This window comes from Thalassophryne amazonica, chromosome 21 (genome assembly GCF_902500255.1).
Source record: "Thalassophryne amazonica chromosome 21, fThaAma1.1, whole genome shotgun sequence".
NCBI classification, from domain to species: Eukaryota; Metazoa; Chordata; class Actinopteri; order Batrachoidiformes; family Batrachoididae; genus Thalassophryne; species Thalassophryne amazonica.
In genome coordinates, this window is record NC_047123.1 from 12,257,943 (window position 1) to 12,281,523 (window position 23,581).

A 23,581-nucleotide genomic window follows, 5' to 3' on the forward strand; every position below is an offset into this window, starting at 1 on the left:
GGCTGAGGATATTACCTCCAATGAAGTATGATATCTCGGCGATGAGGTGGAGATGACGTCTGGGTTTTATGGAGTGAGATGATGAAGAATGAGTGACAGCTGTCAGGAAGTAATGAGTAACAGCTGTCACTCTCGGCTGACTCCGTGGCGGCAGCGCCCTCTCGTGCCTGAAGCCCGCACTTCAGGCAGGGCGCCCTCTGGTGGTGGGCCAGCAGTACCTCTTCTGGTGGCCCACACAACACAAATGCAGTCCCAGAAAATTCCAGTTGTGACAAACAAGAAACAGGTGTTGTAAACAAGTCAATGCTGCTAAAAATACAAACTTGCAGAAACAAAGATACTATTCTGACATGGTTTGGCACATAAGACTGGCATAGCATGTTTCAAGTACACACATATATGTCAGAAGGTGGGGGGGACATATCATATTCTGTCCCCCCAGTTGAAAATTGAGCCCATACACACACACACACACACACACACACACTCTCTCTCTCTCTTACTTGGTTACTTGGGACAATATGGAAAATACAAGCTTGATTTGCATTTTTAAAATGTGCAGTCATCCATTTATTTGTCACTCTGCGGGTATTATATAAAGTGCTAAATTATATTAATATTTATGTGAATGTGAACTGGAAACTTTAAACTGACCGTAGGTGAGTGTGACTCAGTTTGTTTGTGGCCCTTTAAGACTAAATATGGTAACATGCTATAGGAACAGATGAGACAAGTTAGAACGAACCAACTCTTGTCCGAAGGTTTAAAATTTACATCACCCAGTTGAGGTGGGTTAAGCCTGTTACTCCTGAGCCCGGTTTAATAAATCAGCCTAATCTTGTTTAGTCGATGGTGACAACATCAGCACAGTGAAAAACAAATGGGGCAGAGAGAACAGAGTCCAAAAACAGAATAATATTTAAAGACAACCACTGACATAAATAACCCCTTGCCCACCTCTTCGATCCTCAGGCTATGATTTCTGTACTTTTATTATTGTTACTGCTTTTGTTTTCTGTTCATCATTTGTTGCATGTTCATCATATCCTAAGATGCTAAGATGCTGAGACAAAACTACTGATACCTCAGTGATATATCACTGAGTCATTTAAAACTAGATATCAATATGAAAATGCTGATTATCACTATGTAACAAATTTTTATTTTTGTTTTGTTCCTGGGTACACAGTGTGTTTTCCTAACCTTGTTATGCCTTAAATAAATAGAAAATAGCTGTTATTCCACAGAAACTTTGCTTCTGTGATCAGGACAATGATATTTTGAAATTTGTCTGTTTTCAAGAATATTCTCGATTCGCCTTCACTACTACTGAGTAGTCTTCTATAGAATATTCTTTAACTGCTAGAACTGTCCAGAATTTTCTAGAAGTTTCCATAATTATCTAGAAATTTCAAGAAACTTTTAGAACTTTCTAGAACGTTAAAAAAAATAAAATCAAAGTTTGTGCTGAATGTAGTCGTTTTTCCATAGACTTTAGACATAAGCAGTTGAAATATAACACTTAGAAGCCAGGAACAAAAATTGTGTTACATAGTGTTATGCAGCAATGAAAAAAGTTCTTCTCTACAATCAACATGGTTTTATGACGGAGAAATCACGAGATGATGGTGTTATGGCATCCAGGGAATGTGTTCAACTGGTTTCAAGTTCTCCAAATAGTTCAGAAACAAATAGTCATCATAAATCTAGAGCTCAAGTGAGCAAAGTTTAAAAGTGGAATTCCTCAAACAAGTGTGTTGGGACCAAGGTTGGGTAGGATTACTTTGAAAGAATACATGTGGATTACATGTATGTGTGTACATACATTTGGATTACTTGTAATCTGATTACTTTTGGATTACATTTCAAAGTAATCCTACCCAACCTTGGTTGGGACATATTCTTTTCATTATCTGTGAAAGTGACGTACTCGGTAAGACCTTATATCTCCAGTTAGGTCATTTACTTCACATTTACCTGTAAATGTGACAATCATTGTAGGTTTTTGTTTTGTTTTGTGTTCACGAGAGTTTTAGGCACAATATACAATGAGTTTATGTTGTGATGTTAATGCTGTCCGTGTGCAGTGGTTAAATTGTAGCCTGATCATTTCTCAGTGTAACTGACAACAGAGTGGTGAACTCTCCAAGGTTTTGCAGAATTTGAAACGTCAATAGGGCGAATGATCTGGGTTTATAGACGCTGTTACTGTGTTTGTTTTATGTAAACCTGTGAGAAGGTCAGGTTGTTTCACCATTTTTTTTGCAGTGGGCGGGGAATCTCTGTGAGCCATTCTGGAAGAAATTGAAGTTTGTTCTTTAACATCCTGGTTATTGTCCTTTACAGCACCATTTGTTCCAGAATGATAGACATAAAATGTTTGAAATTTGGTTTGTGTTTATGAAGTTCCACATAGATTAAACGTAACAGACAAAGAATATTTGGAACATTTTGTTTTAGCAAGTTTTGAGGGTCTCATGTAGTCGTCTCTTAAAAATGTTATGAAAGGCATAAAAGTTCCATTTTGGTCGTACAACCGCAATTCCAGTGAAGTTGGGACATTGTGTAAAATGTAAATAAAACAGAATACAATGATTTGCAAATCCTCTTCAACCTATATTCAATTGAATACACCACAAAGATTTAATGTTCAAACTGATAGACTTTTTAATGCAAATATTTGCTCATTTTGAAATGGATGCCTGCAACACATTTCAAAAAACTTGGGACGGCGCAACAAAAGGCTGGGAATGTTGATGAATGCTCAAAGAACACCTAATTGGAAACAGGTGAGTGTCATGAAAGGAGCATCCCCAAAATGCTCAGCTGTTCACAAGCAAAGATGGGGTGAGGATCACCACTTTGTGAACAACTGCATGAAAAAATAGTCCAACAGTTTAAGAACAATGTTTTTCAGTGTTCAACTGCAAGGAATTTAGGGATTCTATCATTTACAGTCCATAATATAATCAGAAGATTCAGAGAATCTGGAGAACTTTCTACACGGAAGCGACAAGGCCGAAAAGCAAAATTGAATAGCCGTGACCTTTGATTCCTCAGGCGGCACTGTATTAAAAACCAACATCATTGTGTAAAGGATCTTATCGTGTGAGCTCAGGAACACTTTAGAAAACCATTGTCAGTTAACACAGTTTGTCGCTACATCTACAAGTGCAAGTTAAAACTCTACCATGCAAAGCGAAAGCCAAACATCAACAACATCCAGAAATGCCGCCGCCTTCTCTTTGCCTGAGCTCATTTGAAATGGACAGACGCAAAGTGGAAAAGTGTGCTGTGGTCTGATGAGTCCACATTTCAAATTGTTTTTGGAAATCATGGACGTCGTGTCCTCTGGACAGAAGAGGAAAAAGACAATCCAGATTGTTACTAGTGCAAAGTTTAAAAGCCAGCATCTGTGATGGTATGGGGTGTGTTAGTACCCATGGCATGGACAACTTACACATCTGTGATGGCACCATCAATGATGAAAGGTGCATCCAGGTTTGGAGCAACACATGCTGCCATCCAAGCAACGTCTTTTTCAGGGACGTGCCTGCTTATTTCAGCAAGACAATGCCAAGCCACATTCTGCACGTGTTACAACAGCGTGGCTTCATAGTAAAAGAGTGTGGGTACTAGACTGGCCCGCCTGCAGTCCAGACCTGTCGCCCATTGAAAATGTGTGGTGCATTATGAAGAGCAAAATACGACAACGGAGACCCCGGACTGTTGAACAACTGAAGTCGTACATCAAGCAAGAATGGGAAAGAATTCCACATACAAAGCTTCAAAAATTAGTGTCCTCAGTTCCCAAACCCTTATTGAGTGTTGTTAGAAGGAAAGGTGATGTAACACAGTGGTAAACAAGCACTGTCCCAGCTTTTTTGAAATGTGTTGCAGGCATCCATTTCAAAATGAGCAAATATTTGCACAAAAAATAAAGTTTACCAGTTTGAACATTAAAGTGGATATGGCACTTAAAGACAACATAGTCTTATTACATGTAACAAAGGTTATATAATTTGGTCAACCTAAGCATTTTGTTGGGAAAGTGTAGTGACACGGACCCACAACAGGGGGCATAAATGAACGGACAATGGAAGGAGACAAATTATAACACTTTACTGTTGTGAATGTCACAACCAAACACAGCAGATTCAGAATGTGCAACAGTCAATTAATAAAGGTGTCGTGTGGGCAGGCTCGACGATAGGAGATGCCCGTCTGGAAACGAACCGGAACCACACGATTTCCACCGCCACCTGAACCCGAGGAATACTGGAGCCGCCAAGTCCCGGAGTCCCCAGGTGGCCACCTTCCCGGTGTGTCGGATCTGGTACTGCTGGCAGAAAGCAAAAGACAGTCAAAGGGTGGGTGTGTGAACACCCAGTAACAATGGTGGGAATGCCACCTCCACCTCTCACTCAACACGTTGCAGCGGTCTCAGATGAAAAGGAGCGCCGTCTTGCACAGCCTCCACAAAAACGACCGGTTCTCCTGCAAACACTCACAATAACAGATTTATAAATCTCACAAAAAGGCTGAGAGTATTACCTCCAGATGAAGATGATATCTCGGCAGTTTGGTGGAGGTGTCTTCCTGCTTTTATACCAGATGTGATGATTAGTGACAGCTGTCACGGATGATGGGTGACAGCTGTCACCACGGCTTGTTCCTGAGGCGGCAGCGCCCTCTCGTGCCTGAAGCCCGCACTTCAGGCAGGGCGCCTTCTGGTGGTGGGCCAGCAGTACCTCCTCTTCAGCGGCCCACACAACACATTTTGGGAAAATGGACACAGTTCTCCCGTTATATATAACATTTGAACGTCCCACCACTGCAAAATGTGCACGCCCCCTGAACAGCTTCCCGCTGAGCACCAAGCTGAAAATACGTCACAGGCTGTAGACCGTATCGGCTCGCGCGCCTGGCGGCCGTTGTTTACACTTTTTTTTAGCGGCAGATACTTTGATTAAACACAGCTCTCAGGGACTTGTTTGTCGATATGCCTGACCAGTGTGTAGCAGCATATTGCACAAACACAAGGGCGAAAGGTTTTAGCCTTTTCAAGTCTAGGCAGATTGATCGAAAGCTGCGGTATTGTGTGATGCACGAAATGTCCGGCTGCCGCTCCCTCCGCTTGCACACCCACATTTGCTCCAGACAGCAGACACTTTCCTCTACCATCTCCATGTTCTCACTGCTCACAGGAACACATAAAATGTCAACCCCAAATAATATGTTCACAATAATCTTGCAGCATGTAAACACGACGGTGGCATGAAAACATGGCGGCGTAAACACGGCACCGGCATGAAAACACGGCGGCGTAAACACGGCAGCGGCATGAAAACATGACGGCGGCGTAAACACGGTGGCGGCATGAAAACAGGGCAGCTTAAACACGGCAGCGGCATGAAAACACGGCGGTGTAAACACGGCAGCGGCATGAAAACACGGCGGCGTAAACACGGCAGTGGCAACACGGCGGCGTAAACACGGCGGCGGCATGAAAACAGGGCAGCGGCATGTAAACACGGCGGCGTAAACACGGCAGCGAAGGGTAAACACGACGGCGGCATGAAAACACGACGGCGGCGTAAACACGGTGGCGGCATGTAAACATGACGTAATTAGAGTGTTATAAACAGCAGCAACAAAAATCAAAGCCTCCCTTACCATTCCATATTCTGCAGCCTTTCAAAATCCATCAGAATTGGCACGTCTTGCCTCTGCTTCGGCTCCGCCATAAACACCGTCGGCATTATTTTTGCTGCCAGAATACTCCTGGTTTGAATGTTCGTCTGAAAGATACGGCTCCAATCTGTAGGGTCTAATCACTGCTGCGACATCCTCAGGATCCGAGTCAGAAATAATCCACACTTGAAGAGGAGTCAGAAAAGTTCTTGATCTCGTCACAGTCTGAGGTCCATTTGTTCCTGTTGTCGATCGAACAGACAAAGACGGGACTCTCCAGCCTGTGTCGTCACGGCATCATGTGACCGCTGAAGGCGCGTTGAAAGCGCGCTGTCCAATTAACATACTTTTGAGAAGCTGTACAAACTTTATTTTTCAGTGATAATGAGTATAATTACTTTCAACTTACTATAAAATATGTATATTTTGCTACTTATATCAGTTTTCCCTATTTTTCTGAGGTGTCATCTCCACTTTAAATATCTTGTCTTTGTGGTGTATTCAATTGAATATACGAGGTCTGTGAGAAAAGTATCGGACCTTTTAATTTTTTTCAAAAACCATATCAATCAATCAATCAATTTTTTTATATAGCGCCAAATCACAACAAACAGTTGCCCCAAGGCGCTTTATATTGTAAGGCAAGGCCATACAATAATTATGTAAAACCCCAACGGTCAAAACGACCCCCTGTGAGCAAGCACTTGGCTACAGTGGGAAGGAAAAACTCCCTTTTAACAGGAAGAAACCTCCAGCAGAACCAGGCTCAGGGAGGGGCAGTCTTCTGCTGGGACTGGTTGGGGCTGAGGGAGAGAACCAGGAAAAGACATGCTGTGGAGGGGAGCAGAGATCGATCACTAATGATTAAATGCAGAGTGGTGCATACAGAGCAAAAAGAGAAAGAAACAGTGCATCATGGGAACCCCCCAGCAGTCTACGTCTATAGCAGCATAACTAAGGGATGGTTCAGGGTCACCTGATCCAGCCCTAACTATAAGCTTTAGCAAAAAGGAAAGTTTTAAGCCTAATCTTAAAAGTAGAGAGGGTGTCTGTCTCCCTGATCTGAATTGGGAGCTGGTTCCACAGGAGAGGAGCCTGAAAGCTGAAGGCTCTGCCTCCCATTCTACTCTTACAAACCCTAGGAACTACAAGTAAGCCTGCAGTCTGAGAGCGAAGCGCTCTATTGGGGTGATATGGTACTACGAGGTCCCTAAGATAAGATGGGACCTGATTATTCAAAACCTTATAAGTAAGAAGAAGAATTTTAAATTCTATTCTAGAATTAACAGGAAGCCAATGAAGAGAGGCCAATATGGGTGAGATATGCTCTCTCCTTCTAGTCCCCGTCAGTACTCTAGCTGCAGCATTTTGAATTAACTGAAGGCTTTTTAGGGAACTTTTAGGACAACCTGATAATAATGAATTACAATAGTCCAGCCTAGAGGAAATAAATGCATGAATTAGTTTTTCAGCATCACTCTGAGACAAGACCTTTCTGATTTTAGAGATATTGCGTAAATGCAAAAAAGCAGTCCTACATATTTGTTTAATATGCGCTTTGTTTAATATGGATTTGAATCACGTGTGATTGCATCAGCCGAGCTTGAACCTTCGTGCGCATGTGTGAGTTTTTTCACGCCTGTCGGTTGCGTCATTCGCCTGTGAGCAGGCTTTGAGTGAGCACTGGTCCACCCCCCTCGTTGTTAAGGAAATGGCGGAATGATTTGGAGCTTTGCTGCATCAATTTTTTCCTGAAACTGTGAGAGACCTCCAGGTGGACACCATTCGGAAAATTCAGATGGCTTTCAGGGACGAATTTATGGGGATTACACAGAGAAATTGAGCATGAGCCCCAACATGTCCTGTGAGGCTTCATCACGGCGTTGCTTTGCGCCATGTGGCTGTGCCGCGACGTGCGGAATTCCTCCGCACGTCTATCTCAATGTGCCGAAAATGTGCTGATGTCCACGTCTTCCGCAATTCCTGTGCTAGTCAGACGACATACTGGATCAAGACAGCGTCCAGTTTAGAAATGAACGACACATTCCACTGTTACAGGAGTTTTTGTCATGGAAAGAGGAGAGGAGGAATCCCGCGTGTCGCAGCGGAGCTGCATGGCACAAAGCAACGCCGTGATGAAGCCTCACAGGACATGTTGGAGCATGTCCAGCTCATGCTCAATTTCTCGGATATTCACACAACTGAAAATCAACTGGAAGCCGTCTGGAAGCCGTCTGAAAGCCGTCCTGTGAGACCAACACGGAGGTGGTTTTGTCCCGCGCCATGAGTTGCACGGTGGTGCATTCATCCGCTTCTTTTTCCATGAAAAAAACTCCTGTAACAGTGGAATGTGCCGAAAAAGTGCTGATGTCCACGCCTTCTGCCTTTTTGTGAAAGTCAGATGACGTCCCGGATCAACAAAGCCTTCATGTTGGAAATGATCTGGTTGTCTCAGCGGGGTTTGAGCCTGTCCTCTCAGATGCTGTGGGCGGTCTTTAAACCGGCTGGAGCACTCCTTAATCTGTGTAATCCCCATAAAATCGTCCCTGAAAGCCATCTGAATTTTCCGAATGGTGTCCACCTGGAGGTCTCTCACAGTTTCAGGAAAAAATTGATGCAGCAAAGCTCCATTCATTCCACCATTTCCATAACGACGAGAGAGGTGGACCAGTGCTCACTCAAAGCCTGCTCACAGGCGAATGACGCAACCGACAGGCGTGAAAAATCTCACCCATGCGCACGAAGGTTCAAGCTTGGCTGACGTAAAAACATATGAATCAAATCCATATATTTTTTGCATAAAATAAAAAGGTCCGATACTTTTCTAACAGACCTCGTAGGTTGAAGAGGATTTGAAAATCATTGTATTCTGTTTTTAATTTACATTTTACACAACGTCCAAACTTCATTGGAACTGGGGTTGTATAATGTTCATTTGCAATTGATGTCATGTAGTTTCTCAGTGTTATTTTGACTGCAGCAACTCTCTGCTGCGCAAGGGATTATGGGATATCTCAATGGGGCAAATTGTGGTATTTTAAAATGATATACTATTGTGAAACTGAAAAAAGTGCCCATTTTGACACAACCTGTAAAGTTACTGTAACTTGGTGTGTTGGTTTTTACGAGGGTGAAGGGTGATCCACTTATATTGAGACAGTTTGAGCATAAAACTGCGTTAGAGATTCACAACGTTGGTCTATTTACATGCCCATCCAGTAGATGGCAGTGTTCTCTGCATTTTGATGGGGGCAGATCATTTGAATTTCCCATAATGCCTTTCAGCACGTGTCTGTTTAATGCTCAAACCTTCAGGAATTAGTGCATTACTTTAAAAAATATGTGTAATATCATATTTTCACTTTGTAAAAATGACAGACTTGCTGTTAATTTCAATAAACTGTCCAGAATTAGCTGGTTTTAAATGAAACCATTAGTGAAAGATGTTTTGCGCTTCATGTCTCCTGCCCACTGCCTGAGTATTGGCATGTTGAAAGTAAATTTCTTCTTTGCAATAGCAGCTACAGGGAGAGGACTGAGGTTTTCACAGCTGTCTGTTTATTGCAAAATGAGAGGAATGAACATGTGGGATTTTAGGTTTAGAGATGATTGTGACTGTTAAGCTTTGCTCACTATGCCAGAAAAAAATGTTAGTGGACTGAAAATTATTGGGACTAAATACAGAGGAAGCTAATTGGTCAACTGATAGTTTTCAAAGTTACTTGAAAACGTTTATCAGCTAATGAAGATGTTAGCTTTGCTAATTAGTGGTTAGTGGAACTGTGCCCACCACTGCACTATAACTCCTCCCTCTGATATTCATTCACACATTCATTCTCTCCCGGCCTCACTATAGCTCAGCAATATTGCTTTGATATTGCTCAGATGTGCAATACCAACATACCTGCACCTGCTCCTATGTGTAAGAGGACCTCTTCCACTCCCAGAATGTGCAATAAATCATTTGTATGTGCAATATTATCAACACTGTTAGCTACAATAATTCAGGCTCAGGACTCAAGAGGTTTTTAAAATAGTCTTATCTGGATATTTGTCTTATTTATTTTTTACTGATATGATGATTTTCTTATATTTGGTTCTTCATGTTGACTCGACGTAATCTGTGCAGTTGTAACATAAGCAGTTTTCTTTGGGATTAACAAGGTCTTCTGATTGAGAGTCTGTTGATATTCAGGCCTAAAGGTGTTGTTTATGCCTTTGAACTCATCATGACAATTTTTTTGTCTGACTGTTTTAACTACATGTAAACAGACTCTGTGTTTTATATGTCTCAGTGACTGTGTTCTATTTAGTCACCAAAGAAGGTGTCACTTCGTCTTTCTGCCAGCCTCGTGATGACTACGTGCTCCACGGTGCTGGCACTGGGTATGATGCCTCTCCTGCTGTACGTGTACTGCCAAGGTTTCAGTAACCTGCAGAATGCAGTGCCGTATGTTGACATTGTCGTGGCCCTCATCCTTATTCTCATACCCTGTGCTGGTGGCATTCTCATTAACCACTACAAGCCGAAGTACGCAAACATCGTCAACAAGGTCAGTATAAAGGCACGAGGCTCATGTTCGGTGATAGCATGGAGGTATGTATGCATGTGGACCCACACACCGCTGCACCATCAGTTAAGGCACCAAAGAACTGGTGATGAACAGTTACAAGATGCAACAAAGTAGTTTGACTGAACTCTGGTCCTTGTTGTTCCCAGGTGGGCCTTTCTGTATTGGCACTTGTTGTTGTTGTAATTTTAGTCATTTCTAGTGTTTCAATTGGACGTTCCATCCTGGCAGTGTTTGCTCCTCCACTCATGGCCATCGGTGCCCTCATCCCCTTCATAGGCTACGCCTTTGGATACATCATCTCCAGCATCTTCAGACTCACTCACTCGTAAGTCAAGGTTGTTCTTCTCTTTTTACACTCAAGTGTGACTCTGATATTCACGCAGGTAAAACTAGTCATATCAAATCAAGAATAATTACAATTTAAAACTCTTTCCCACTCAGGGAAAGGAGGACCATTGCCATGGAAACAGGCTGTCAGAACGTACAGCTGGCCTCCACTGTTCTGAAGATGGGGTTTCCACCAGAAGCAGTTGGTCCACTCTTTCTGTTTCCCTTTGTCTACGCATCTTTACAGCTGATGGAAGCTGCAGTGCTTATCCTGCTGTTCAGGGGTTACCAACTGTTTAAGTTCATACAGAAACGTAAGTGTGACACTGTTCTTTCACAAAGCTTGATAAAATGGTCAAAACAAAAAAAAAAAATCAAATGGTTTGCAAGAATAAGGGGCTCAGTCTTACACTCATCACAAATCAGTTCACAGTGCAGTGTCACTGCTAGTTTCTGACTAAGTTCTACCAGAAAGACTCAGGAGAAAAGGAAAAGTTTTTTAGTGGTACTGATCATTTATAGAACATTAGAAGAGTCTTCGGCATATGCCTCTGTCATGATGGTGTCAGTGTTTGAAGATCTTAGATCTTAATGTTGGAAGAAGGCAGGCCCAGAGCCTATTCCCAGGCATCAGGGACCAACTGATGTAGGTGGAGGAGGTAGCATTCATGTCAGCAACTGCAAGTAGCAGAGAGGTGAGTTAGAAGTGACATTTTTTAAATAACATGCATGTTTCCTATTGGTTGATCATTGAAAGGGTGACCAGGTGTTTAGAGATTATAGGTGCTATTGAGTAAGTGAATTTGAATGAAAGCTTGAACTCTGTCTTCCTGGCAGAACTTACTCTATGCACCATTTGACATTTTGCCACCAAACATTCACAATGCAAAAACAGCAAATGCAGTTGCCCTCATCTGTGTACCCATGGGTGTTTATAGTCTTACCAATGTTGCGTAGTCAGGCACAGTGCTGTTGCATTGTTATCACGAGGCAGAAGAAACCAACTGCACCACAGACCGTTAGAAACTTCAACCACAGTTTTTCAGTGGCATAATATTCAGACAGACCAAAAATATGTGCTTACACGAAACACATATGCTCTTGCTTGTACACACACACACACACACACACACACACACACACACACACACACACACACACACACACGACTGACTAAATATGTCTTAGTACCCTGCAACTTACTTTGTGCTCTGAGTATGTGCTGTGTAATTGGCAAACAAAGTGGAACTGGACACACCCCAAATGCATTTGCACTTTACACTATGCACAATCGATTGTCAAGATAGGGCCCCTGAAGTCATAAGGGATTTACAGTTTTGAAGCAATTATACAAGACCAAAGCAATGACATCCAGTCTAAATGTAGCAAATAACAGGAATAGCCACAACATTGTTTTGGAGTCAGCACTGATGCCTTCCTCACCATTAATGTACTTTGAATGAGAATTCTGTTGATTTTACTTTACCTTGACTCCAAACCTTTGCTTGCCTTTGACATATAGGTAGATACCAGTCGACGAATACAACAGCAGAGTGCGAAGAGACTGAGCTGCATGCATGATGGATGGATCTGAACTTCATGGCTTAAGGATAACAACCATCCTGCACCAACTCTGTAACGGTTCAACACAGCTGTTATATTTGTATTTTTATTGAAGCAGTCACTGTCCAAATACTAACACTGCTAGCATAATTACTTTAGTATATTTGAATTTTCTCTTCTAACTTCCCAGTTTTTATTAAAATGAAGATATTCAGAAAAATAAATGGGTTATTGACTGAAGGCTGTTTTCTTCACTACATATATATAATTTGTATTTAAAATAAGTAATAAATGTGGAAATAAGAATAATAAATTGTTATTTCCACAAAATTTGTGCAACAGTACCCATCATAATTCCAATAAATATTTTTGGAATTATATACACTTCAGTGAAACAAAATGTGCAATAACGCATAAAAATCTGTTCACACTGAATAAACAGCATTTGAGGCAAAAACCATGGAGACATACACCTTCACCACCCTTTGAAAACAACCACATCCTCACAGTGTAGGAACATAATGTGAATTGTATGAACAGAGGAGTGAATTCAAGGAAAGCTAATGGCCCTGATGGACAGAGGATGCCATTTCCACTGTTCTTCACACTGCACTAACCCATCTTAACCATTTCAGGGGGCTATGTGAGGATGCTTATAAATTACACAGCTGTGTGTTCAAAACAATAGCAGTGTGTTTAAATAAGTGAATAAAGCTCAAAATCCTCATAACCTTTTCCAGACATGCAAATGCACTAGGATCACTGCACATTCTATTCCAAATAAAAACATGAAGAAAAATTGTATCAAATGTGTTATTCATTTCCAAAAAGTGAAGAAAAGGGAATATTAGGCTGTTCAAAAAAGGCTGTTCAAAAAGGGTGGCCCTTATTTAAGGGCCCTGTCCCACTGGCGTTTAGGAGGATTTGCACATGAAATGAGGAGACAAAAGCTGAGCGTCTGCAACAAAGGTGGGTGGAAATGACAAATGTCCCAGGGTGGATCAGCGAATACATGAGGAAGAAAAGTGGATATAACAGGGAACAGAAGCGAAGGTGACCGCAGAGGCGCCCCCATGAGGGGCACAGCGGCCATGATGCACTCGCCTCATCCGTGCCCACTCTGTCTGCATTAGAGGATGACATTTTTCTGGAATTCCCATGGGTCACGTGATTCCTGCGGGATTCCCACGGGATGGGAGTCAAAATTTTATCAATCCCGTGATTGGGATGGGATGGGAATAAAAATGAACGGGAGCCGGCAGGAGCGGGAATGCCAAAAATAGATGATGATTTTATCTATTTAATGCCGCGTTCACACCAGGCGCGATCAGGCGCTACAAATTCGCGGGGGTCGAGTGGCGACGGACGCGCCTCCTTCGCCCGGTGTGTCGCTCTGCTTTTGCTGTGAAAATTCACCCTGGTGCGTCATCAAATAGGAGGAGCTTCCATTCTGCTCGCCGGCTCCGGTTGTCAGTCAAGTTAACATGACGGACCTTGATCACACGGAGCAAGTTGTTGTGGAAAGCTCCCAATACAGAGAGTATCATTATTTGCTGCAGGAGCTGAGTCTGGATGATGGCCGCTTTCAGCGGTCCTTCCACCTCTGCGGGACCCAGTTTGAGGACCAACTGTCCCGTTCACGTGCGCACATGTAAACAATAAAAAAAAAAAAAAGAAACTCCGCTGCTTGCTGCAGCTCGCTCTTCCACCAAAAAACTCTGTCATAATTGTGTTTAGAAACCAGTCACCATTTGTTTTATTATACATCTGTGTAGTTAATAAGTAAAATAATCTCCATGAACGATTCGCTTGCGCGCGCACGTAACAAAAAAAAAAGAAACTCCATTCCTGCTGCTGCTCGCTCCAAAAACTCTGTCATAATTGTGAAATAAAGGACAAAAGAGACATAAGTCCTGCTCACAGGCTGCTACCAGATACAGGACATGTTCACATCTTCAGTCAAACTCCAGACATCTCTACGTCACTACATATTCAGTCCCTGATTGATCATCACGGCGCGAGACATACGGGAGTGGGATGGGAGTGGGACTGATTTTGAGTGGGAGCAGGATGGGATTGGGAGTCATCTTTACAGGAGTGGGATGGGATGGGATTTTTTTTTTTTTACTCCAGTCCAGGATTGGGACAGGATGGGATTTTTTTTGTGGGAGCGGGATGGGACGGGATGAAAATCTACTCCCGTGTTATGCTCTAGTCTGCATGCGCGACATACCATTTGCGACTGTGATGTGGCCGTGCTGGGCACGCATCATATCTGTTTTGCACGCTGTCCTGGTCCGCCGCCAAGCCGCGCCAACCTGTCGGTTGCGGATATCAGCGGATGACAGGGGATATGCGGCGCGTTGGTTGTGTATGTCCTGCGTATGTCTTCAGTATGTGTTAAGGCAGTGATGCGGATCTCATCCGCAGCAGGATTTTTGAGCCACTCAAAAATCCTGGCTGCGGACATGCATGCCTCTGCGGATGATCATGGATGTGTTCGGATGGCGGCCGACTCATACAGGAATGTTACACAGTTATTGCGATTGTTTGGTGGATGTGGGCCACTTTTGTGCACATTCCGTCCGCAAATCCTCCTAAACGCCAGTGGGACAGGGCCCTAAGGATGAAGGCAGCAAATGTTGTACATGCCGGTTGTTGTGCATTTCTCTCTGAAAATCTGTGTGAAATGGGTTATTCCAGACATTGTTCAGAAACACAATGAACTTTGCTTCCAGTTAATTGGAGAGGGGAAGGGCAGCAAGGTGGATTAGTGTTTAGCACTGTTGGCTCACAGCAAGAAGCTCATGGTTCGATTCCCACCTGGGGCCTTTCTGTGTGGAGTTTGCATGTTCTCCCTGTATTTGCGTGTGTTCTCTCCAGGTGCAGGTTTTGTAGCAACACATGCTACCAAGCAACGTCTTTTTCAGGGACGTCCCTGCTTATTTCAGCAAGACAATACCAAACCACATTCTGCATGTGTTACAACAGTGTGGCTTTGTAGTAAAAGAGTGAGGGTATGAGACTGACGGATGGTTATGGTTAGGGTTGGGAAGGAGTAGGGTTAGGTTATGGTTAAGGTTTGGTTGGGGGTAGGAGTACGGTTAGTAATAGTGAGTTTAAAAAAAAAAAAGTCACAAAAATTTTACTCATTTTGAGATGTGAGCATGAAAAAAGAAAAAACAAAAAAATGAGACTGGGCTGGCAGGTTAGGTGAACTGGAAACTTTATAATTGTCCAGGTCTCCCTTGCAAAATAGATCTCGATCTCAATTGGACTAACCTGGTTAAATAAAGGTTAATCAGGACTCCACCACTTAAGAGAAACAGGTTGCAATACAACCTGCAATATGTGGAATAACTACTGGTACTGGTTCTGACCATGTACAGACTTTATTTATTTTTATTTATGTCCAGAGATCAAGGATCCAGTGACCAATTTCATGTTTATTTACTTTAAGACTCAGTAAAATGTTGTTGGCAGACCTGTAAAGCCTACTTTTCATACACAGATAATTCATAGGCGGTATTGATAAGGGAATCGATGAAGAATTGGCTCGATAAGTGGAATCGATAATGGGATCGATATCAATAAAAACTTATCAATACCCATCACTAAATAGGACTGCTGTTAATTTAGTTGCACAGTAAGAATGAAGTTCTAGTTCTATTAAGCAAGCAATACCCATTGAAAAATAACATAGTTGGTGAAAGGTCTTTTCCAAGTGTGAGTAAAGTGTCATGGTAATACTCATTCACTGATATTGTATGTTGTAAAGAGAGTGAATGGTCCTGCTCTCTTGGGAAGGGATTTGATTAACAGACTACAGTTAGACTGGTCTTTTGTGAACAGACTTGCACCTGAAAGTGTTGAGGAACTGTGTGGGAGGTACTCTCAGGTGTTTAGTCAGACCAGGGGAAAGTCAGAGGCATCATAGCAAAACCTTGACCTGTACCCTATGTGATGAAGGATGCTGTGGAAGCCCATTAGAATAAAATGGAAAAAGAAGGGATCATAACCGCAGTAAGTTACAGTGACTGGGCCTCACCCACGTTAACATTCCCAAAGTGAATAATTCTGTTAGAATTTGTTGGCGATTACAAGGTATCAATCAACCCCTGGTTGTAAGTTGACCAATATCCCATTCTGAAACCTCAGGATTTGTTCACAAAACTAGCAGGTGGTGACAGATTTAAGAAGTTAGACCCAAACTTATCAACAGGTGGAACTGGGTGATGATTTGAAGCAGTTTTTGACCATAAACATAAAGGCTTCTAAAAAGTAAATAGGCTTCCTTGTGTTGTTGTGACTGCAAATGCATATTCCAAAAGCTAATGGATCAAGTGTTGCAAGCATTAGGCCGAGTAATATGTTACTTGGATGACATATTGATTATGTGAAAGAGCCATAAGGAGCACATGAAAAGTTTGGAAGACGAGCAAAAAAGGCTGAAAACTCTGCGAGTAAACAGTAACAAGTGTGATTTTTTTCAGCACAGTGTGTCATATCTGGGACACATGTTCAATGCTGAAGAGATGCACCCTTTGAAGGAAAAACATGAGGCTATTTCCAAAGCAAAGCCTCCCAGTAATGTGACAGAGTTGAAGTCATTCCTTTCCATATTTAGTTACAATGGCAAATTCATACCGAATTTGTCAACAGTGATAGCTCCGATGAGTGTTGCTACATAAAGATGCTAAATGGGTTTGGTCAGATATGTGTGAAAGGGCTTTTGAAGAAGCTAAAAGACAGATGATTTCAAATCCAGTCTTGGTGCACTACAACTCAAATCTGCCACTTATCCTAGCACGTAATGCATGACCTGTAGGAGTGGGTGGTGTGGTTTCTCACAAAATGTTGGAAGGAAGTGAGAAACCCATTGCTTTTGCTTCTTGAGTGCTAACTATAGCGGAGAACAGCTATCCACAGATTGTAAAAGAGGCATTAGGCTTAATCTTTGGAGGGATGAAGTTCAATGATGACCTTTTTGAACGTACATACGCTGATCAAAGATCATAAGCTGTTGTCGGAGATATTTGGTCCAAAAACAGTGGTACCACCATTGGCAGCCCCTAGAATGCAAAGATGGTCCTTGATTTTAGCTGATTACTCTTATGGGATAAAGTACAAACCATCTGAACAACACAGAAATGCCGATGCCTTGTCAAGATTGCCAATCAAAGATGATAATTTTCCTAGGTCAAGTACTGTGTTTCGGGTTTTGTACATTGACAGCTTACCGATCACAGTGCAGCAGATTGCCAAGGAAACTGCAAAAGATCCAGCACTGGCTAAAGTAAAACAGTATGTTTTTCCAGGATGCCCGAAACACGTGTTGGATGAAAACCTTCAGCTGTATTGGAGATGTAAATTTGATCTAACAGTGGAAAATGAGTGTTTACTCTGGGGTCGGACCCGACGCCACGAGGGGGCGTTTGGGGGTGACGTCATCAACCTCGCCCCCTCGGATGTGAGAGTTATCAAAAATAAAAATAAAAAGAAAGAAAAAAATACTAGAAAATATAGCGCCTCGCAGTTTCGCTGATTTTTTTTAGTCCAATTGTGCATGCTTTTTTTTTTTACAGTGCATTGTGCTCTGCGTCCTCATCAAGCAGGCTGTTCTGTCGAGATGACAGGACACCTGTTGCAGCACCGCGAAGGGAGAGTACGCGCATTGTGTTCTGCATGTCTGTTTATAAGAATCTTCTTGCCCAGAAGAAAAAAGAGCACCAACAACTACCCATAACTGTGTTCTTCACTCGGAAAAAGACACCTGCAGCGAGGCCTTCAGCAGAGCGGCGCCACAATGAAGAGGCGCGATCAGAGGAACTATGAAATACTGGTCAGTCACTATTAACAATTTCTTATGTGTCCAACCTCGTAAGTTGAATGTTAAAATTAAATTTGTTAGTTCTAAAAGCCATCATAATTATTTATAGGAAAACATTCTATTTTTATTTCTCAAACAAATGTTTGGGCCTGAAAACAGTTTGGTCTTATTTTTCTACTAAGGTTTGAACTTTGAGAGTGTTTACACAGGAGAAAAAAGTGAGAAAATGTTAATGCCTGTTTGAGAAAAGTGTATAAAGTGTGTACTGAGGGGTTAAACAGCCTTAAAACGTCTATAATAATTGTAAAAAATAACGCTGACTACTTCACGGATTTTGTTTATTGCGGGCAATTTTTAGAATGTAACTCCCGCGATAAACGAGGGACCACTGTATATCTACATGAAAGGTTTATCTTTGACCCCTTGTTTGACCGTCATGCCTAATTGTGCTGTGTTTGCGCTTGTGATGGAGGGCTGTATGTGGGGTTAATCTACTGTCTCGTGTCGTTTCTCAGATCAGTTGTTGGTTTGGTTTTGTGGTATGCAGGAGATCACTTGACCAAGGGTCTATACGTTCAAATAATGATTAAAAAAATACTGTCATCACTCTTTACTCTTAGTCAGTCTCTTACAACGGTGTAGCCTAAATACACAAGCTTTCTAGGTGCACACCCAATTCATTACGCATGCTCAGAGGCACGTCCCCTCCGGTGCGCACCTTTTTTGGGGGGGGGGTACGCGACCCCGCCCCTATGATAAACTCTTCGCTCCCTTAATATTTTTTTTCTGGCGCCGGGCCTGTCTGGGGTTTCCAAGTAATCACTCCAGATTCTCTGAAAGACAGATTACTGGCAGAGTTACACTACAGCCACTGGGGCATGGTGAAGACGAAGTCTCTTGCTAGAAGTTTGTTATGGTGGCCTTCACTTGATATGGATATTGAACTTGAAGTGATTCAGTGTGACGTATGCAAATTCCAGTATCGTGTTCCTGAAAAAGCACACTTGAAAATGGGCTTCAGGACCCTGGGAGAAGATAGATTTCGATTTTGTGGAGTCAAAGTGACAAAATTTCTGAGATTGATTGATGCTTATGCCAGATGTCCAGAAATTGCTCATATGCAGACTACCACCAGGAGCAAGACTGTTGAAGTTTTGAGGAAGTTGTTTGCAGTTTATGGATTACCAAAAGAGGTGTAGTAACAGATAATGTGTCGCAATTCACCTCAACTGAATTTGAGTCATACTTCAAGTTGAATGCTGTTAAACATTTTAAAATACCATCGTTCCATCCAGCCTCAAACGGATCAACTGAACGGCTGGTACAAAATTGAAAGCATTCTTTAAACGCCAGTCTGTCGCAGGGCTCCATGACAAATTCTTGAAGTTAATGAATAAATACACTCCATTACGTAAATTTAGAGTAAAGGGGTGAAATGATCCCTGGTGTTCCAAGGAAATTGGAAATCTTCCTCAAGAAAGAGATCATGCCTGGACCAAAGTGCGAAAAACAAAATCTGAGGCGGACAACATTCATTTTTGTCAGTTATGCAATAAATGTATGTTTTTAATCAAGAAGGCTAAATCTGACTTTTTTTTAATCTGAAACTACCAAAAGCTTAAATGATCCCAATAAATTTTGGAATGTTGTGAGATGTGCTTCTGGTGTTACATCTTCCAGTGATTTGCCAAGTTTCTTGATCAAACATTCTTTAAACCTGTCTGATAAGGGTGCCATGTTAAATCACTTTAATGAACATTTTACTTCAGCAGGGAATTTGTTTGATTCTTTTAACATTGATTTTAAAAGAATAGTTTTAAATGATGAACCTGCTGCTGTAAATTGTCCCTCTGTTGATTGTTCCTTTAATGTTAAACCTTTATGTGTCTCTGAGGTTCACAGTGCGTTGAAGAAGTTGGATTCTAAAAAATCAGATGGTCCTGATCATTTGGATTAATTTTTTTTAACTATCAGCTGACATCATTGCCGAGTCGTTAAGATATATTTTTAATCTGAGTCTTAGCACAAAAACATTTCCTAAATTTTGGAAATCTGCGGTCGGGAGTCGGGAGGGAAAGAAGCGTGGTCAGCAGTGTCAGAATGCCTCGTCCACACCTGCATGATGGCATACAAAGCACATGTAGACAACAGTTTAGATGACACAGACTGCTGTCAGATGGCTATAAAAGGCACTGAAGACTGCCCGATGTCCAAACGTCTGGATGGCAAACACTGGACCAGAGTGGGAGGGAGCGCTGTGTTGCTCACATGCATGTGAGCCCCGTGTACACGGGTGGGGCTGAAATTATCACTCAGCTGTGTGCGTGCATGTGTTCATAACGGCTGCATGAGCCACTTAGCATTCACAGCATGCGTCAGATGCAGCCTTTCCAGCGAACTTTAATTTCGTTTTCCTTTTTTGCTCCCTTCAGCAGCACAGCACAACTCTGTACATCATGATGTCAGTTGGATTATTACATGGGATTTAATTTTTGCAGTGGTTATTTGCAGCACACAGCAACTGAGTGAGAGACTTTTCACCACAGGCTGTGATTTGGTTCCTGTGCACTCTGCGCTGTGAAAAGATTGTGGTTCCGTGCTGGAGGTGAGTGTTATGTTTAATAATGTTGTCATGGCCTGGGATACAGTTCCACGTCACACCTCCTACAGAGTATAGATGGTGTTAAGTAATAATGTGTATATTACAGCGGTGAGATCCATTCAGCTTTATGCCTGACGTGCGCTATAACACATTACTGTGCATGAGACAACAGAGAGGCGCAGTGGCACATGGTGCTTTCGGTTTGATTGCACACTGTTCATACACACTGCACATGATGAATGCATGCCACATGCATATTATTACACATCAACATTTCCTTTGCCCTTCCTGGCCGGGGTCCAGTGGAGGTGGACATCTGTGGCACAACATGCCGGCAGGCTTTGCTGTGACCGATCAATCTCAGAGCTCAATCAACCATGATCAGATCATTTCAGATACTGTTTTTATGCCGTCAGAATATGTAGACTGCAATCAGATGACGCAAAAGCAGAACACTGACCACCGTCAGATGTGTCTCCCTTCTCAATGGTGCCGAGAGTTTTTTGAACATGTGCAACACACTCGGGACAGCCGAGTAAATGGGACCAAATACAGCTGTATGTAAAAGTTTGGGCACCCCTGATGATTTCCATGATTTTCCTTTATAAATCATTGGTTGTTTGGATCAGCAGTTTCAGTTAAATATACCATATAGCAGACAGTGATATTTGAGAAGTGACATGAAGTTTGTAGGATTTACAGAAAGTGTGCAATAATTCTTTAAACAAAATTAGGCAGGTGCATAAATTTGGGCATCCCACATGGAATCCATGTAACCCTCAACTTTAACAAGATTCCCAGTACCTGCACTGACCACACAGCCACGCAGCATGATGGAACCACCTCCAAATTTTACTGTACGTAGCGAGTGTTTTTCTTGGAATGCGGTGTTTTTTTTTTTTTCAACCATGCTTACTGCCCCTTGTTATGTCCAAATAACGCAATAGTGCAGTAGTCATTTCCAACTGCTTATCTGGGATCAGTTCTTTCGGTCATGAGCCAACCCTCATGACCATAGATAGAATAGGAATGAAGACTGACGAGAGCTTCACATTTTGGCTCAGCTCCCTTTTCGTGACAACATTACAGTAGAGCGAATGCAACACTGTCCCTGCTGCACCGATTCTCCAGCCAATCTCACGCTTCATTGTCCCCTCACTCGTGAACAAGACCCCGAGGTACTTGAACCCCTTCACTCCTACTCCTACTTGAAGGAGTTCAAGTATCTCTTTGCAGTAAAAACAAAACAAAACAAAAAAAGAATAAAAATCCAAGAGAGCCAAGATGTAGACAAAATGAGAAAAATGCCCCCCCCCCCCCCCCCCCCCCCCGGTTGTTGTGTTTTCATAACATCTGTGGTCAGTCCATCACGTGCACGCTGATCACACCTCCATGCTGAGCACATGCACAGATGGGCTTGTTGAGTTGGCAGAGAAGTTGCATGGGAACTTGGCTGTCATGACAACGCTGCACTGCTGCAACGGCATTATTTGAGTCTTTCACAGGTGCATCAGTACCCATGATGGGTGGGTACAGTGGGCTCGCAGGTTTACGTGGTGAGCGTGCTCATTCTCAACGTCGTGGCATTCCTGGTGGTCTGCTACTGTTACATATGCATTTACATCAGCGTGCACAACCCCGAGCACGCGTCACGCCACGGAGACACAAAGATCGCCAAGCGCATGGCTGTGCTCATTTTCACAGACTTCCTGTGCATGGCGCCGATCTCGTTCTTCGCTATCTCTGCAGCCCTGGGTATGCCCCTCATTACAGTTTCTCACTCCAAGATCTTGCTCATCCTTTTTTACCCCATTAACTCTCTCTGTAACCCTTTCTTGTACACCATCTTCACACGGGCCTTCAGGAAGGACGTGTGCCTCCTGCTGAGCCGCTGCGGCTGGTGCCGCCGCCGCCGCAACGCCGCAGACGCCTACAAGTCACAGACGATGGCTTTACCCATCACCAGCGCACATCCGATTTCCACCAGAAAGCCTCAATCGCTTAACATTTACACATATCACATTAAGATGAAGGGTTGCTTCCTAAACAAGGGAACTACATGAACATCTGCAGGCTGGATTTTTTTTTGTTTTTGTTTTTGTTAATGAACTGACAGCGGCATCTGCTGCCATCCTTCAAATGGCGGGTCACGGTGAAAGGACTGTCACTTCACATCAGGCATCACATCCAGTTTGACACTTCACATTGAAGTGACTGATGCAAAAGGTGCCGCTGCTCCATTTGTGTACAGGAAGTGCGGCACAAAGAAGCCAGGACTGACGACGGGGAAAGTGACACAGGGTCGTCATTTTCGGTAATTAAGATCAAACTGGATGAAACCTAAGATGTTTCTTTCGAGCAGAGACGTTATATTGTGATACATACAGTAATTTTATCGTTTGTGCACCATGTCAGACATCTGATCAAATTTAACTTGTCTGTTTAGATTGAGCTTCAGTATGTGTTTGAAAGCTGTACTCGGGAAATACTTGGATTGAAATACTGCATTTAGTGAGGCAGATATGTGTAAAGTATCACTATGATTGTGTATTTTATGTCAAAGGCACAAAGTTTTGCAGACATTCTTTGATATATAATGTAAATTTAGATACCATTCCAAGTTCAGTTATTTTTTAATTTGTGCAATTGTGCTTTTTATTGCATATAAAACAATGTCTATGCAAAATTTGTTGCCTTTACTATCAATGGATGAGTTCAATATTGCTCAAACAGTTGTGTATTTTTACAGTAAAACACATGCACTCAATCACTTAGGCTCATCAGTTTTCACTATTTTCATAATGTAAAAACATACAGGACGATATGACCAAATAATTAAAGGTAATCATGCCAAACATCCACTCTCATCACTCTGTTAGTTTTCTAAAACAGCCCATCAACTCCTGTGCTTGGAACTAATGTCACTTTAATTAGTCATTACCTTTGGTGCAGTGCTCTGCGTAAACAAGTTGTAATGGCCGTACTGTTGGA

At 42.5% G+C, this 23,581-nt stretch overlaps 2 protein-coding genes across 2 annotated transcripts in view; both read left to right on the forward strand.

The window, feature by feature from the left end:
- slc10a1 (solute carrier family 10 member 1) overlaps nt 1-12,398 on the forward strand; it is a 39,167-nt gene extending 26,769 nt beyond the window's left edge. The window contains 4 exon segments of the mRNA XM_034162817.1: nt 10,008-10,247; nt 10,415-10,593; nt 10,710-10,909; nt 12,118-12,398. Coding sequence (XP_034018708.1) covers nt 10,008-10,247; nt 10,415-10,593; nt 10,710-10,909; nt 12,118-12,176 — 678 coding nt within the window. The 3' untranslated portion in view covers nt 12,177-12,398.
- A 4,277-nt stretch (nt 12,399-16,675) lies between these two features.
- Nucleotides 16,676-22,948, forward strand: LOC117503560 (follicle-stimulating hormone receptor-like). The gene is made up of 2 exons (XM_034162818.1): nt 16,676-16,745; nt 22,127-22,948. The coding sequence occupies exons 1-2, from the start codon at nt 16,676-16,678 to the stop codon at nt 22,651-22,653; spliced, it is 597 nt and encodes a 198-aa protein (XP_034018709.1). The 3' UTR covers nt 22,654-22,948.
- Nucleotides 22,949-23,581: the final 633 nt, after the last annotated feature.